The following is a 16,169-nucleotide window of genomic DNA, read 5'->3' as shown; positions in this document are numbered from 1 at the left end:
AACTTAGAATTCTTACAGTCTTTTCTCTTTCATGATGTCAAAAGATGCTGCCATATTCATTAGCGTTGGTAAGCAGTGCAGGTGATGGCTGTGAGAATGAGGAAGGATTGTGTTTGCCTAAATAACAACAGAAGACTAGTTAGAATAACTTATTACAACATTTTCAGCCATCTCTTTAGGATGAGCATTTGAAGAATCTACCACTTTTCACAAGACTTTCACAAATGCATGAAAACAAAACTACCTTTTGCATAATAGCAGAGAAATAATTACACATACCATTTTGAATATTTGATCTAATTAATCAATCTGAAATACAACTGAAAATAACTTAAGATAATTTTAGGACTCAGAGCCTTCTTTTGGAGCCTTCTCATTTGTATTTTTTGCATTGGTGGTTTTTAAAGTTGTAAAATGCAAAAACATGCAAAGCATCACATATCCTTATGTCACATGTATAAAAGTACTAAAAAACCCTAAAATCAGAAACACAATTTATGATGTTCATTCAATACTTTTGACTACCAACGATTCTGCACCAAAAAATTATCTGATAAATAGAAATAACTTCATAAGTTACTGGACATTTAATAGTATACATTAATGCAGATTCCTCTTTTTAAACTACATGGATGACTGAAAACTCAAAAAAAATTCCACCAATTACTTAAAGAAAAAAAAATCACTGAAGAGACTAAAGAACAGATTTGTTGTGGTTGTAATCCATGCTACTGAACTGAGCTGTTGTAAATCACTGTAGTGATAAGCAATCCTATACCTGATGATTGTGGTCATCTTTTTTGGAGTTCATTTGGGGAAAAAAAGAGATAAAAAACCAAACCACAGGAAATCCGATCAAAAACTGCTCTGCTGCATATGCTTCTTGCCATCAAGAAAGGCCATAAAAAAGAAAGAACTGTTTTGCAAGAAAGGTAAATCATATCACTTCACATGACTAACAGTTTCTCAGCAGGCTGAAAGAAGGCACTAGAGTGTATATGAAAACAATATCATCTCTAAACCAAAATAATTTAGGTTAAGTTCTGCTCTTCAGGCAGGTTTCTTTTGGTTGGTTTTGGTCTAGAGTAGGCTAAATCAACCTGAGCAAGACAAATACAGTAGTGCTGTGATGGATGGTTATATGCTCCTCAGGAGGGATAGGCAGGGCAGGTGAGGCGGGGGCATGGTGCTGTACATAACAGATGGGTTGGATTGTATGGTACTTGCAGTTGGTGACAACATGGTTGAAAACCTCTGGGTAAGGATTAACAGGAAAACAAATAAAGTAGATCTTGTTGTAGGAGTCTACTATTGACTACCCAGCCAGGACAATGACACCAATGAATTATTCTACAAGGAATTAAGGGATATCTCTAGATCAGCTGCCCTTGTCCTTATGAGTGGATTTTAACTTCCCAGACATCAGCTGGGAATATCATACAGTGGACATGAACAGGTCCAGGAAATTTCTGAAGCATGTTGAAGATAACTTCTCGGTGCAGGTACTAAGGGAGCCAACTAGGAAAGGTTCCCTTCTAGATTTGTTGTTTGTAAACAGAGAGGGGCTTGTGGGCGAAGTGGTGATTGGTGGCTGTCTTGGTCACAGTGACCAGGAAGTAGCTGAGTTCCAAATCATTGGCGATAGTAGGAAAAACTGCCAGCAAAACTTCAACCCTGGATATGGGGAGAGCAGACTTCGGGCTGCTGAAGGAGCTAGTGTGTAAGGTTCCCTGGGAATCTGCTTTTGAGGGTATTGGGGTCCAGGAATGCTGGTCACTTTTTAAGAGCCATCTCTTAAAAGTGCAGGAGCAGGCAATTCCAAAGCATCAGAAGTCAAGCAAGTGGGGCAGGCCAGCTTGGCTGAGCAGGGATCTTCTAGAACTTAGGTGGAAAAGGAAAGTGTGCAGACTTTGGAAGCAAGGACAGGCAACATGGGAGGACTACAGAGATGCTGTTTACCACTGTAGGGAGAAAATGTGTGGCCAAAGCTCGATTAGAGTTCAAGCTGGCCAGCACTGTGAAGGACAACAAAAAGAGCTTTTTAAAATATGTTAACAGCAAAACAAGAATCAGAGATAACATTGGACTCTTGCTTGATGAGTTCACTCACCTCACAAATAGGGACATAGACAAAGCAGAGCTATTTAATGCCTCCTTCACCTCTGTCTTTAACACCAATGATGGGCCCTGGGACCCTCAGAGCCCTGTGTTGGAAGGCCCTGACTGGAGGAATGATAAGCTCCCAGCCGACCCTGAACTTGTTTGAGACTTGCTGCTCCAGCTGGATGCGCATAAATCTATGGGGCCCAATAAGATTCATCCCAGGGTACTGAAAGAGCTGGCTGATGTCATCACGGGACCTCTCTCCATTATTTTTCAAGGGTCTTGGGAGTCTGGAGAGGTCCCAGTCGACTGGAAGCTGTCAAATATTGCCCCAATTTTCAAGAAGAGTAAGAAGGAAAACCCTGATAATCACAGGCCTGTCAGTCTCACTTCAGTGCCTGGCAAAATTATGGAGAAGGTTATTCTGGGAGTTATTGAAAACCACTTGAGAGACAATGCAGGCATTGGTCATAGCCAGCATGGGTTCATGAGGGGAAAGTCCTGTTTAACTAACTTAATTTCCTTTTATGACAAGGTCACCCATCTAGCTGAACAAAGGAAGCCAGTAGATGTGGTGTTTCTGGATTTTAGCATAGCTTTTGATACTGTCTCTCACAGTATCCTTCTGGGTAAACTGTCCAGCATGCGGCTAGAGAAGTCCATAGTATATTGGGTGAGCAAATGGCTGACGGGTCAGGCTTAAAGGGTTATAGTAAATGGAGATACATCAGGCTGGCAGCCAGTGGGATTCCCCAGGCCTCTATTTTAGGGCCAGTGCTCTTTAATGTTTTTATAAATGATCTGGACTCAGGAGTCAAATGTACATTAAGTAAGTTTGCTGACAATACTAAACTAGGAGGTGCTGTGGACTCCCTCAAGGGTAGAGAGGCCTTACAGAGAGATCTGGATAGACTAGAGAGCTGGGCAATCACCAACCGTGTGAAATTTAACAAGAGCAAGTGCTGGATTCTCCACCTGGCACGGGGTAATCCTGGTTGTACATACAAATTGTTGGACAAGAGGCTGGAGAACAGCCCTGCGGAAAGAGATCTGGGGGTTTGGGTTGATGGCAAGTTGAATATGAGTCAACAGTGTGCCCTGGCAGCCAAAAGGGCCAACCGTGCCCTGGGGTGCATCGAGCACAGCATAGCTAGCCAGTCAAGGGAGGTGATTGTCCCAATCTACACCGCACTGGTGCGGCCCCACCTCGAGTACTGTGTGCAGTTTTGGGTGCCTCAGTATAAGAAGGACAACAAATTGCTAGAGTGTGTCCAGAGCAGGGTGACCAAGATGGTGAAAGGCCTCGAGGGCAAGACTTATGAGGAGCGGCTGAGGTCACTTGGCTTGTTCAGCTTAGAGAAGGCTGAGGGGTGACCTCTTCGCAGTCTACAACTTCCTCAAGGGGGACAGCAGAGGGGGAGGTGCTGATCTCCTCTCTCTGGTGACCAGCAATAGGACACGAGGAAATGGAATGAAGCTGCGTCAGGGGAAGTTCAGATTGGACATTAAGAAAAGGTTCTTCACTGAGAGGGTGATTGGTCACTGGAACAGGCTCCCCAGGGAAGTGGTCATGGCATCAAGCCTATCAGAGTTCAAGGAGCATCTGGACAATACTCTTAGTGATATGATTTAGTTTCAGGTAGTCCTGTGAGGAGCAGGGAGTTGGACTCGATGACCCTTATGGGTCCCTTCCAACTGGAGATATTCTATGATTCTACGAATAAATTTACAATTTCCTCTCATCTCTAGCTGTTGAAATAAATATAAATCCTGTCAGTATGGAATGGTAAAACTTTAATTTTCTTGTGATACAGTGTGAAGGAAAAAAAGAGAAGCTACTCTAAGAGAGATTTTAAGGAGAGGGAAAAGGAACGAAGCAAGGTCCCTTCAGCTTCTCTGCAGCAGGGGCTACCAACAGCAGTGCTGAAAGAGCACTCCAAGTTGGAGTTGCCTGAATGAATAACATGAAGTTCCCAAGCCACATCAAGGTGAACATGAAAAGAGTTTCATCTGCCTAGCCTGTGAAGCAGAAAGCTAAACAAACTGCCACAGAGCTACCATCACTTTAGGAAAATCAAAAAGCATCAATAGTCCTTTTCCCAAACACAGTAACCAATGAGTGAGTTTGCAGGAGTCCAGCTTTAAAGTACAACCGGTTACTGAGGATTGTCTTTGAAGCATAAGCCCTAGCACTTTCAGCACATTCCAAACTGCCTTCCTATCGATTCATGCTGGATTTAATATATGAAGTGACATATGCTGTAATATAAAATAACCTATTATTTTGAATGAAAAGTGGATCTTCCAAATTTGTAACATAAATTCAAAGCTATAATAGGAAATATCTATTTACAGTGAGCTACTAATACTACCTATTATCAGCAAAAAGTCTTACTTACCATGTGCAAAAGTTCTCCTAAAAGGATAGTTGCTCTAACAGATATATGGTCATCACTACTTGTGATCACTTCAACCAGACCCTTCAAAAAAGTTTTAAAATTATTACATTTAATGTATAACACCTTATTTTAATGTTTATAGAAAAAAAAGTAGCAAGCATCCATTTAAACTTCAAGACATTAGTTACCTCTAGAAGTCCATTAGTAATGAAAGCTGAAAGCACTAAAGCCAAATAATTATCCATGAGATCAGGCCTAAGGAGAAAAAGGTATGGAAATGGTTTAGAAAGTACATTTCTTATTGTGTCTGCAAGAAAACAACAAATATTTTTGTCAACAACAACAGAAAACTAAAACAAGAGTTTAGACTGAGTTTGCAAAATGTTCACCTTGACCTGGCTCGATGTGGTAGTATAGTTTTAGCTTCAGCAGCTACAAAGCCATCAGAAAGTCTCCAGCAGTCCTGAAATCTGCTTGGATCTATAACAAGAAAATATGGACAATGGTAATTATATCACTGGATTTCATGGTGTTAATTTAATAGTTGTCAATATGTAAATAATTCCTACTGTTATTTCAGGTTTAAAATTATAGAAAATTTTGTCAGAAGGGATCTCTAACAAGTCATAAAATCCACACTCCTGCACAAAACAAGGCTAACTTCAAAGCTAGGACAAAGATCTCATTTAAGTATCAACCAAAATAATGAAATTTCCAATTCATAAACACATCAAACTTGTTTAACAGAAAATATCATAAACATCTAAAATTTTAAACCATACATCCATATGTTGCAAAGTAGCAAGTTTGCGATAAAGAATGATTTATTTACTTATAAGCACATAACAGGGATTAAGCTTGATGATACAACTGCATGACAAAGACACTTATAACCAGGGTTTGAATAGAATTGCTGGAACATTAAAGGCCGAGACTTGCTTCTTTTGGGCTCATACTTTTGCACTGTGAGACAAAGCAGAAGATACTCTTTGGTTTACAAAGGAGCAATTCTAAAGATAAAAGACTAACTCTGCTAAATATATAGGCATGAAAACACATACACTTGCCCTGGGAAAAGTAAGTCTGCTGAAGTGCAGCAGATAGCTAGCAGATACACAATATATAGCAAAGACCCTTTTTCACAACTTCTGTAGCATGCACCGACACTTCTATATTACTAATGCTTCTAACACTTCAAAGAAGTCTAATTTATAGTAACGCATTTAGTCTTTTGTGTAAATGCTACACTACTGCTCTTGTATGAAACTTACAACTGATATATAGTAAGGATACCAGAAGAAAGTTAGACTTCTAGTAGCTTGATCAACACTGAACAATTGCTAAAGTTTTAAACAGGGCTTCAGAACACCCAATGAATTCAGTGATGAAATGGTTAAGATTGACATACTTTACAAGACAGAAGTAACAGTGAAGGCTTCAAATTTGTAGAAGAGCTTAATAAAAAGAATTTTTATGTGAACCAGTACTAAACTACTTACCTACACTGAGAAGTGCCTCAATAAACTCTTCTGCAACAACAGGGAGAGGAAGGCGAAATATATCATAAAGAACCTCAAGCAGACCATGCTAGCAAAAAACAAACAAACCAGAAGTTTCAGAAATTTTATAGATTTACAAAAATGTTTACTATTATTTTTGAAGTCGTGATTTCTAGAGTGCTAAAATTGGTGTCTTTGTTTCAGGGTTTCTTTTAGGATAACATGCTTATTTTCATAATCTGAATGAATCAAATGCTTTGCTGTTCTGCCAACTGAAGAGTAAAGACCCATCACATCACAAGAGATGCTGGAGCTGAGTAAGGCAGCCCAACCTGCCCGTTGTATAATAACCAGTGCAACTAAGAAAAAGAGATGGGTGACAGCAGTAGGCAAAATTCCTCTGAGAGGTACAGAGGCACCTATTTACCAATCTGATGTGCTCTCTGGAAAGGTATGCTGCTTGCCAGGGACTCATATCAGGGATGTTACTGACAGGCTACGAATCTTTACAATTCACTATTATCCACTGCTGTTGTTCCACATGGGCACCAGTGTTAAACCAGGAGCAGTCTGAGGGGCATCAAGAAGGATTACAGAGCCCTGGGAGCGGCAGTAAGGGACTATGGAGCACAGGTAGATTTTTCATCAGTCCTCCCGGTCAAAGGGAAGGGGCTTGAAAGGACCAATTGAATCTAGCAAATCAACAAATGGTTACAGGACTGGTGCCACAGACAGGAGTTTGGTACTTAGACCATGGACTTAAACCCGGTCTACTGGGGGCTGATGGGGTCCATCTGTAAGAGAAGGGGAAGAGCATCTTCAGTCATAGGCTGGCCAAGCTGGTGAGGAGGGCTTTAAACTAAAGTTGCTGGGGGAGGGGAACCTCAATCCATCCCACTCCTACCAGTTTGATGCCAGTGACAGCAATAGACGCCCAGAGCCTGGAGAGGGATCACAAGGCAGTGGGACATCACCTGAAGAGCAGCACAAAGGAATTCCAGCCACTCCAGCCAGTGAGTCAGCTTCATCATCATCAACTTAAATGTCTCTATTCAAACACACGTAGCATGGGGAATAAACAACAGGAGTTACATGCCCACGCCTGTAGGGCCATGGTCTTATTGGCATCACAAGATGTTGTGGGATGATGCATATGACTGGAGTGTTGGAATGGAAGGATATAGACTCTTTAGGAAGGACAGGCAAAGAGGAGGGGGTGTTGCCTTCTATGTCAACAATCAGCTGGAGTTCACAGACCTCTGCCTGGGGATAAATAAAGAGCTGACTGAGAGCTTATGGGTGAGGATTAAAGGGAGGGCAGGGACAGGGAAAAGTGACATTATAGTGGGGGTCTGCTACAGGCCACACGACCAGGAAGAATGAGAGGATGAGGTCCTTTAGAGGCAGATAGGAGATGCCTAAAGTTCACAAGCCCTGGTCCCATTGGGGGGCTACAATCACCATGATATCTGTTGGGAGGGGCAACATAGCAGGGCATAAGCAATCCAGGAGGTTCTTTGAATGGGTTGATGATAACTTCCTTCTCCAAGTGATAGAGGAGCCAACGAGGAGAGGAGCTATGCTGGACCTTGTTCTCACCAACAAGGAGGGGCTGAGTGAGGAATGTGAAGCTTAAGGGCAGCCTTGGCTGCAGGGACCATGAAATGGTGGAGTTCAAGATCCTTAGAGCAGCAAGGAGGGCATACAGCAAGATCACTACCGTGGAATTCAGGAGAGCTGACTTTGGCCTCTTCAGGGATCTGCTTGGTAGAGCACCATGGGATAGAGCCCTGCAGGGAAGAGGCGCCCAAGAAAGTTCGTTAATATGCAAGGATCACCTCCTCCAAGCTCAGGAGCGATGCCTCCCAACAAAGAGGAAGTCAGGCAAAAACACCAGGAGGCCTGCATGGATGAACAGGACAAACTCAAACACAAAAAGGAAGCCTACAGGGGGTGGAAGTAAGGACAGGTCGCCTGGGAGGAATACAGAGAAAGTGTCCAAGCAGCCATGGATCAGGTTAGGAAAGCTGAAGCCCTGATAGAATTAAATCTGGCCAGGGACATCAAGGGCAACAAGAAAAGCTTCTATAGGTATGTCAGCGATAAAAGGAAGACTAGGGAAAATGTGGGCCCTCTCTGGAAGGAAACGGGGGACCCTGGTTACCCAGGACATGGAGAAGGCTGAGGTACTCAATGACTTTTTTGCCTCAGTCTTCACCTGCAAGTACTCCAACCACACCGCCCAAGTCACAGAAGGCAAAGGCGGGGGACTGGGAGAATGAAGAACCACCCGCTATAGGAGAAGATCAGGTTTGAGACCATCTAAGGAACCTGAAAGTGCACAAGTCCATGGGACCTGATGAGATGCATCCACGGGTCCTGAGGGAACTGGCGGATGAAGTGACTAAGTCACTCTCCATCATATTTGAGAGGTCCTTGCAGTCCGGTGAAGTTCCCAGTGACTAAAAAAGGGGAGACGTAACCCTCATTTTTAAAAAGGGGAATAAGGAAGACCTGGGAAACTACAGGCTGGTCAGTCTCACCTCGGTGCCCAGCAAGATCATGGAGCAGATCCTCCTGGAAACTATGCTAAGGCACATGGAAAATAAGGAGGTGATTGGTGACCGCCAACATGGCTTAACTAAGGGCAAATCATGCTTGACAAATTTGTTGGCCTTCTATGACGGGGTTACAGCACGGACGGATGAGGGAAGAGTGACCGATGTCATCTACCTGGACTTGTGCAAAGCATTTGACACTGTCCCGCACGACATCCTTGTCTCTAAAATGGAGAGACATGGATTTGACAGGTGGACCACTCGGTGGATAAGGAATTGGCTGGATGGTTGCACTCAAAGAGTTGTGGTCAGCAACTTAAAGTCAAAGTGGAGATCGGTGACAAGTGGTGTTCTTCAGGGGTCTGTACTGGGACCAGTGCTGTTCAAAATCTTTGTCAGGGACATGGACAGTGGGATCGAGCGCACCCTAAGCAAGTTTGCCAATGACACCAAGCTGAGTGATGCAGTCGACATGCTGGAGGAAAGGGATGCTGTCGTCCAGAGGGACCTTGACAGGCTAGAGAGGTGGGCATGTGCAAACTTCATGAGGTTCAACAAGGCCAAGTGCAAGGTCCTGCACCTGGGTTGGGGCAACCCCCAGTATCAGTACAGGCTGGGCAGAGAATAATGGATTGACGGCAGCCCTGAGAAGAAGGACTTGGGGGTGCTGGTGGATGAGAACCTCAACATGGGCTCGCAATGTGTGCTTGCAGCCCAGAAAGCCAACCGAATCCTGGGCTGCATCAAAAGAAGTGTGACCAGCAGGTTGAGAGGTTGAGAGGTTGAGAATCACCTCTCTGCTTTGCTCTTGTAATACCCCAACCTGGAGCATTGCATTCAGCTCTAGGGCCCCCAACATAAGAAGAACATGGACCTGTTGGAATGAGTCCAGAGGAGGGCCATGAAGCTGATCAGAGGGCTGGAGCACCTCTCCTATGATGACAAGCTGAGAGAGTTGGGCTTCTTCAGCCTGAAGAAGAGAAGGCTCTGGGGAGACCTTATAGCAGCCTTCCTGTACTTAAAGGGGGCCTACAGGAAAGGTGGGGAGGGACTCTTTATCAGGGAGTGTAGTGATAGGATGAATGGTAATAGTTTTAAACTGAAAGAGGGTAGATTTAGATTAGATATTAGGAAGAAATTCTTTACTGTGAGGGTGGTGATGCACTGGAACAGGTTGCCCAGAGAAGTCATGTATGCCCCATCCCTGGAAGTGTTCAAGGCCAGGTTGGAACTAGATGATCTTTAAGGTCCCTTCCAACCCAAACCATTCTATGATTCTATGATCTGGAGAAGAGAAAGGAAGGGGCTTGTTTACTTTAGAAGCGTGCCTGACTGTCACTATAAATTCTACAGAAGCTCAGGCTACTCGGATTACAGTTTTTTAGAACAGTTAGTGCTGCCACCATCCACTTGATTTAGCAGGTAATTGGGAAGTCACATTTTTATTTATCTCAGATTCAATGCTTTAAACTCATAACTGCAGCTACTGTGATTTTGCTTGGACTTGTGGTCAGAGTAAAAGTTAATTCATGCACTTTTCTCTCCTCCACTCCCTGCTCTCAGACATACAGGGTGTGATTCCACTATCATTTTATGTGCAAGGAACTGAGACAGAAAAAGCAAGCAACTTGCTTAAGGAGTTTTATAATGGGATTATTGACTTAGACGTGGGGGTCAAATAAAGTCAAGGCTAGTTGTCTCATAATTGGAGTCTGCATTTAAACCACTAAACGGATAAAATCATCAAAATTTTAAATGTTCATTAAAACATCCAATATTATTCCTATATCAGTACTAATTATTCACTACCTACCCGTATTTCCATATTTGGTATACAGAGTACCCCAATAAGAGACTGAATCCCAGAATTTCCAGGTTTGCACAAACTGATAATACCTAGGAAACATTAAATACATAATATTCCATCACCAAGCAAAAAAAAAGCATTAGTCACATTGTTAAATTTGATTTCCAGTTTGAGTACAAGCACAGATGATGAAAATTATTAATCATAAACATTTTTCACCTCTATAATGTCATCTCCTTTCTAATAAATGTTTAACAAAGCTTTCTAATGACAAAACTTTGTTTCTTCATTAAAAAATAGAGCTACTTTTACCCTCTTTACTGTGAACAATATTCTCAAATTATCTGCATAACCAACATTTACGTGGATGAAATGGCAGAAAGAAAAGACAAAATTGTCAGTAAAGGATAAACATTAAACCTGAAAGATATAAATCATCTTAGCAGAACCGTGAGCTGTTTCTCCATCAAAAGCTGTATGTTAAACTAATAATTTAGTTACCTTTAATCTCAGGAGAATTCTAAACAGCGAGTTTAAATATACTTGGAATAACATTCTCTGTGCATCGTTTTTAATCATCTTTACCCAAATGACAAGTGCTCATCTCCAGAATTTTCATAGAATAAAACAAGTTTCTCCAAAATACAACTTTAAATGAACAAAAAGCCAGGTTTACACACCTTTACGTCTTACATATTATATATAAACCCAAATCTTCATTCATTAATATTTACTAAAAAATGAAAATTATTACCTACTCGTCTATTTATTTTCACTAATACATATCTAACTTTAATGACATGTGTTTTATATGAACTTGAAGATCAAGTCCTCAAGTTCGAAACTTCCATGTCACAAAAACTTATGACAAGTACACATGGCCACATAGACATTAAGGGCATTTAAATATGTTCCACTGAGGGAAGGGGTTAAAGAAATTTTAGTAGATCTAATTGCTTAATGATTACCTAAATTGTTGTTGATAAATAATGCTTTGTTTTACTAACTGTTGTGAGGTGGGGTTTGTTTTGTTTTGTTTTTTGTTTTTGGGGTTTTTTTTTGAGGTTTTTTTTTTACTAACCATTAACTGAAGCAAGGAGTCTGCAGTTCCTCCTGAAGGACAGTTCCTGATAAGAACTAGCTAAAACCAACTGTATAGTTTGGACAAAGACCAAGGAACAACTGAGAGGAACAACTGAGTCTGCGCAAAGAGATAAGGTAAAAAGTTCAGAGTGAGGGAGACTACCAAGCCTTCATCCCCATGACCCCCACCAAGAGGCACCACGCAAGCATAGTTGGGAGGGACTTATGGAAATGACTTCTTGGAACTAATTTTAATATGAAGTGGGCCTAGGCTATGAATATGTATATGCATATTTGGAAATCTTATGTATATGCAACATTTGATTGTATAAATTGAGGCAAGTTGTTGCCCCAGGCGCACATGGCTTTGGTGGGACTATCCCTGTGACCTACTTTACAATCTGATAGATTGTGGAGTCTGATTCCACAAGTCACCACAGTGCACCTCAGAGGCCTTTCCCCACCCCTACCTCCACCCCAAGAGTATAAAATGGTCTGTGGTGAGTTGACCTCTATTGGGTGCCAGGTGCCCACCAAGCTGCTCTATCACTCCCCATCCTCAACTGGACAAGGGGAGAGAAAAATATAACGGAAGGCTCGTGGGTCAAGATAAGGACAGGGAGATCACTCAGCAATTACCATCATGGGCAAAACAGACTCGACTTGGGGAAATTAGTTTAATTTATTACCATACAAATCAAGAGTAAAATAATGAGAAATAAAAACTAAATCTTAAAACACCTTCCCCCCACCCCTACCCTTCTTCCCAGGCTTAACTACACTCCTGATTTCTCTACCTTCCCCCAAGTAGTGCAAAGGGACAGGGAATGGGGGTTACGGTCAGCTCATCACATATTGTCTCTGCTGCTCCTTCCTCACTCTCTTCCCTTGCTCCAGCGTGAGGTACCTCCCACAAAAGACAGTCCTCTACAAACTTCTCCAACATGAGTCCTTTCCATGGGCTACAGTTCTTAATGAACTGCTCCAGTGTGGGTTTCATACATGGGGTGCAGTTCTTCAGGAACAGACTGCTCCAGCATGGGTCCCCTATGGGGTCACAAGTCCTGCCAGAAAACCTGCTCCAGCATGGGCTTCTCTCTCCATGGGGGTTCACAGGTCCTGCCAGGAGCCTGCTCCAGCGCAGGCTCTCTACAGGGTCACAGCCTCCTTCAGGCACATCCACCTGCTCTGGCGTGGGGTCCTCTATGGGCTGCAGGTGGATATCTGCTCCACCATTAACCTCCATGGGCTGCAGGGGGACAGCCTGCCTCACCATGGTCTTCACCATGGGCTGCAAAGGAATCTCTGCTCTGGTGCCTGGAGCACCTCCTCCCTCTCCTTCTTCACTGACCCTGATGTCTGCATAGCTGTTTCTCTCACATACTCTCACTCCTCTCTTCTGACTGTTGTTGGTGTTGCACAGGTTTTTTTCCCCTTTCTTAAATATGTTACCCCAGAGGTGATACCACTTGGTAAATGGTCATTTCAACTGATTTAGTTTATTTGCAAGACACTGTCTCAACTACAAGAACAAGCACTCTCTGAGGCAATATCTTCATGTTAAATATTGTAATATTGCAGAAAAAGGATTTAGAAAAATGTGAAAATCTAATTTTTCAATTTAGAAATGTCTACCACATAAAAAAATCTAAAACTATGTCCATACTGCAGCTCATCTTCAACTATAGCACTTGGTAAAAGCAGGCGCTAATGAAACTATTCTGTTGATATCTCTTTGCATAGGCAAATAGATTTCTTATTTACAATGGCAGAACCATCTCAAAGAGAAATTCTTATCTTATGATGCTATTTTCAACATCCTCTCACCCATCAAATGTGAAGAAGTACAATCAAGGTACAACTTATATGGCATTCTATACTAAGGAAAAAAAAGGCCAAAAAAACCCCCAACCTGTGTCTTGTTAGTAGTTAGTCAAAGAAAACTATGTATGAGTCCTCCAATTTAACAGCATCAAAACACATCTTAGTACCTGTTGTGAAAACTTATTAAATTGATTACTGCTTATGACAAAGTCTTTGTCTTTAATTAGGGATTGCTTAACATGGACAGGGAGCTCAGGGAGTTCAAGGGCAACTTTAACGAGCAGGTGGTGTTTGTCCTGAGCCCCCCAAACAAGCAAGATATGAGCAGGACCATCCAGACAATAAATACTGTGTGCAGCTGTGTCATGACGGTGACTCCACCACGTTCGGGCATCTGGCCAAGATCCCTGGTGTGTGTGAACCTTATGAACCATGAGATAGTGCATGCCTGCACTTAGCCTAAACTTAAAAGTTTGCATACACTAGGTGTGTAAACTATTTCTGTTTTTCACTGAGTATAAAGGCGGGCAAGCTCCGGGACTGGGCCAGAAGCCTCACCTACAGGTAGACGCACTGTGCAGGAATTTTCTGTTACCGAAAGACTCCTAGCGCTGGCTGCAATGGGGCTTCCCAGCTGAAGTGTGGGCCTGGATGATGTTAAAGGTGGCAATTGGTGATGTATCCTTTTCTTAGTCTCTGTAACACTTTGGAGTAATGATGTGATGCTTTGCTCCTATTGCTCTTTTATCATATTGTGCATAATAACTAGTACTGTTTCCTTTTATCATATTGTGTGCTATTTTCCTTTATTATATTGTAATATAATAAACTGCATTTATTCTTATATTTGATTTGGAATTCATTTTTGCTTGGTATCCAGTCAATCACCAAAATATAAATTGGCGTCACAGACAGGATATGAAGCAAAACTATCTCTATTTAGGAAAAAAAGGTAACTTCAAATGCCACTAGTGCAATGATAATATTCCCAGGTGGGAACAATTGCCTTATTGTACTTTGGCCACCAAGTGGTCTCATTGTGCTGGACTCTGTGAAAGTTGGGATTCATGCTTGAGAGAAGCAGAACCCCTTGATGTGCTAAGATGTATGCAAAAGATACCTGTTGAAAAAGGGAAGGAAGTGGCCACATTAGGGCAACGTGGATGGATTTTATTAACTGCTTATAGGAAACAGCATCAGCAGCGAGAGCAGATTTGTGTAGAGAAAGTGAAGTTAGAGAAACAAATATGTGATTTGCAAAGTAAGGTGGTCCTGTTACATTGCCAGTATTGTTTGTTGACAGCTAAGTTGGATGCTTATCAGACTGTGGCAGAGAAGGCAGCTGTTAGGGCTGCTCAGTATAAGTATCATAAGCAGTGGGGTAGAGTGAATAAGGTGTGCACAGTTATTGCTGAAGCAGGAACACAGTGGGATCCTGACAAGTGAGATGGTGATATATGGGACTCAACTGATTCAGATGCGAGTATAGGGGGAGAATTTGTTTCTGAGACTGTAGAGATAAAACCTGTCATCAGGAGAAAATTAGAACCAGGGCCAGATGGATGGCAAGTGAGACATGATGTAATTGAGGATTATACTCAGCATGAAATTAATAATGTGACTGAGCGATTCCAGCAGAAACCAGGGGAACCTTTGCTCACTTGGATGGTGCAGCTGTATGATTTAGGAGCGTCTGGAACTGCATTGGATGCTGTGGATAGCAAGAAGTTGTAATATTGAGTTCTGATTCTTTTGTGCAAGATACTTTTTGAAAGCATTATCAGGGAGACACTAATTTGTTAACCTTGGCAGCTGCGGGTTGCAACTGCAAATACCCCATGGAGGGGGAATGGCCAGGAGGAGATCGCCCCTGGTACACATTACAAGACTGCATACAGTGTCTTAAAGAGGAAGGGATGAAAACTGCTATCTTTATAGGAGACATTGACACAATGATACAGATTGGGTTAACCGCACCTATTAGGAATACAATCATTAAAACTGCTCCGCCTGCATATATGACAATCTTGTCATGATTACGATTTTAATAAATGAGACAGGGAACCCTATAGCAGAAGTAATTCAGAAGGTACAACAACTGGGAGGTTTAGGAGAATGGGGTCCGGAACAAAATGCAGGGTGTGGTGATAGAAATGAAAATAATAAAGCTGAAAATAGTAGGATTTCATGGAGAGGAATGTTTGCTGCCTTGTTAAAGGATGGGATGACTCGAGATAAAATTGATGGAATTCCTACGAATGAGATATGGAGGTTATATAAACAGTGAGGACTGAACAAACCAAGTAAGAAAGTAAATAGTTATAGCCAGAAAAGTTTGTAGAATCACTAGAGGATACAGCTCAGCCTTCTGCACTGCCTCTTGAACCTCGAAAGGATGCCCCACTCCCCAGCCAGAGGGCCCCCCGCTGGAGAGTCAGACATTCTGGGGGACAGGGAGGATTGGGGGCAGCTTGATGATGGTCTGTATCCCTGGCATGATGTTAAAATCCTCCATCGACAATTAAAAGAGTTAAAGACTAATTGAAAGGAAGGCCAAGCTCCAATACAAGAGTGGGTTAAGAAAGACCATGTGTCCTCAAACTTTTTAAACAGGGGGCCGGTTCACTGTCCCTCAGACACTGTCGGGGGCCGGACTATAGTTTGGAAAAAAATGAACAAATCCCTATGCACACTGCACATATTTTGTTTGTAGTAGTGCACAAAAAACAGGGAAAAGAATGCAATATTTTAAATTAAGAACAATTGTAATCAACAAAAACCAATAATATTTCAATGTGAACTATGGGCCTGCTTTTGGCTAATGAGATGGTCAGTGTTAGGTTCCATATTTGTCACTGCCAGTCGTAGCAAGTGATGCAAGTGTTCATCAGTTAGT

General features: G+C 42.2%; 1 protein-coding gene across 6 annotated transcripts in view; it reads right to left on the bottom strand.

Annotated features, from left to right (window-relative positions):
• Window positions 1-16,169, bottom strand: part of LOC129734860 (rapamycin-insensitive companion of mTOR-like) — a 109,226-nt gene that overhangs the window by 41,620 nt on the left and 51,437 nt on the right. For 5 of the 6 annotated variants that reach the window (XM_055700193.1, XM_055700191.1, XM_055700195.1 and 2 more), the window contains 6 exons: window positions 10,373-10,455; window positions 6,002-6,089; window positions 4,892-4,982; window positions 4,691-4,757; window positions 4,503-4,583; window positions 17-117 (listed from right to left, as the gene is read on the bottom strand). In XM_055700193.1, the coding sequence (XP_055556168.1) occupies window positions 17-117; window positions 4,503-4,583; window positions 4,691-4,757; window positions 4,892-4,982; window positions 6,002-6,089; window positions 10,373-10,455 (511 nt within the window). The remainder of the gene's footprint in view (window positions 1-16; window positions 118-4,502; window positions 4,584-4,690; window positions 4,758-4,891; window positions 4,983-6,001; window positions 6,090-10,372; window positions 10,456-16,169) is intronic. The other variant, XM_055700192.1, reaches the window with a different exon arrangement.

This window comes from Falco cherrug (assembly GCF_023634085.1).
Source record: "Falco cherrug isolate bFalChe1 chromosome W unlocalized genomic scaffold, bFalChe1.pri SUPER_W_unloc_1, whole genome shotgun sequence".
Classification (NCBI taxonomy): Eukaryota; Metazoa; Chordata; class Aves; order Falconiformes; family Falconidae; genus Falco; species Falco cherrug.
Note: the sequence above shows the minus strand (reverse complement) of the source record. Positions and strands in the feature narration are given on the sequence as shown.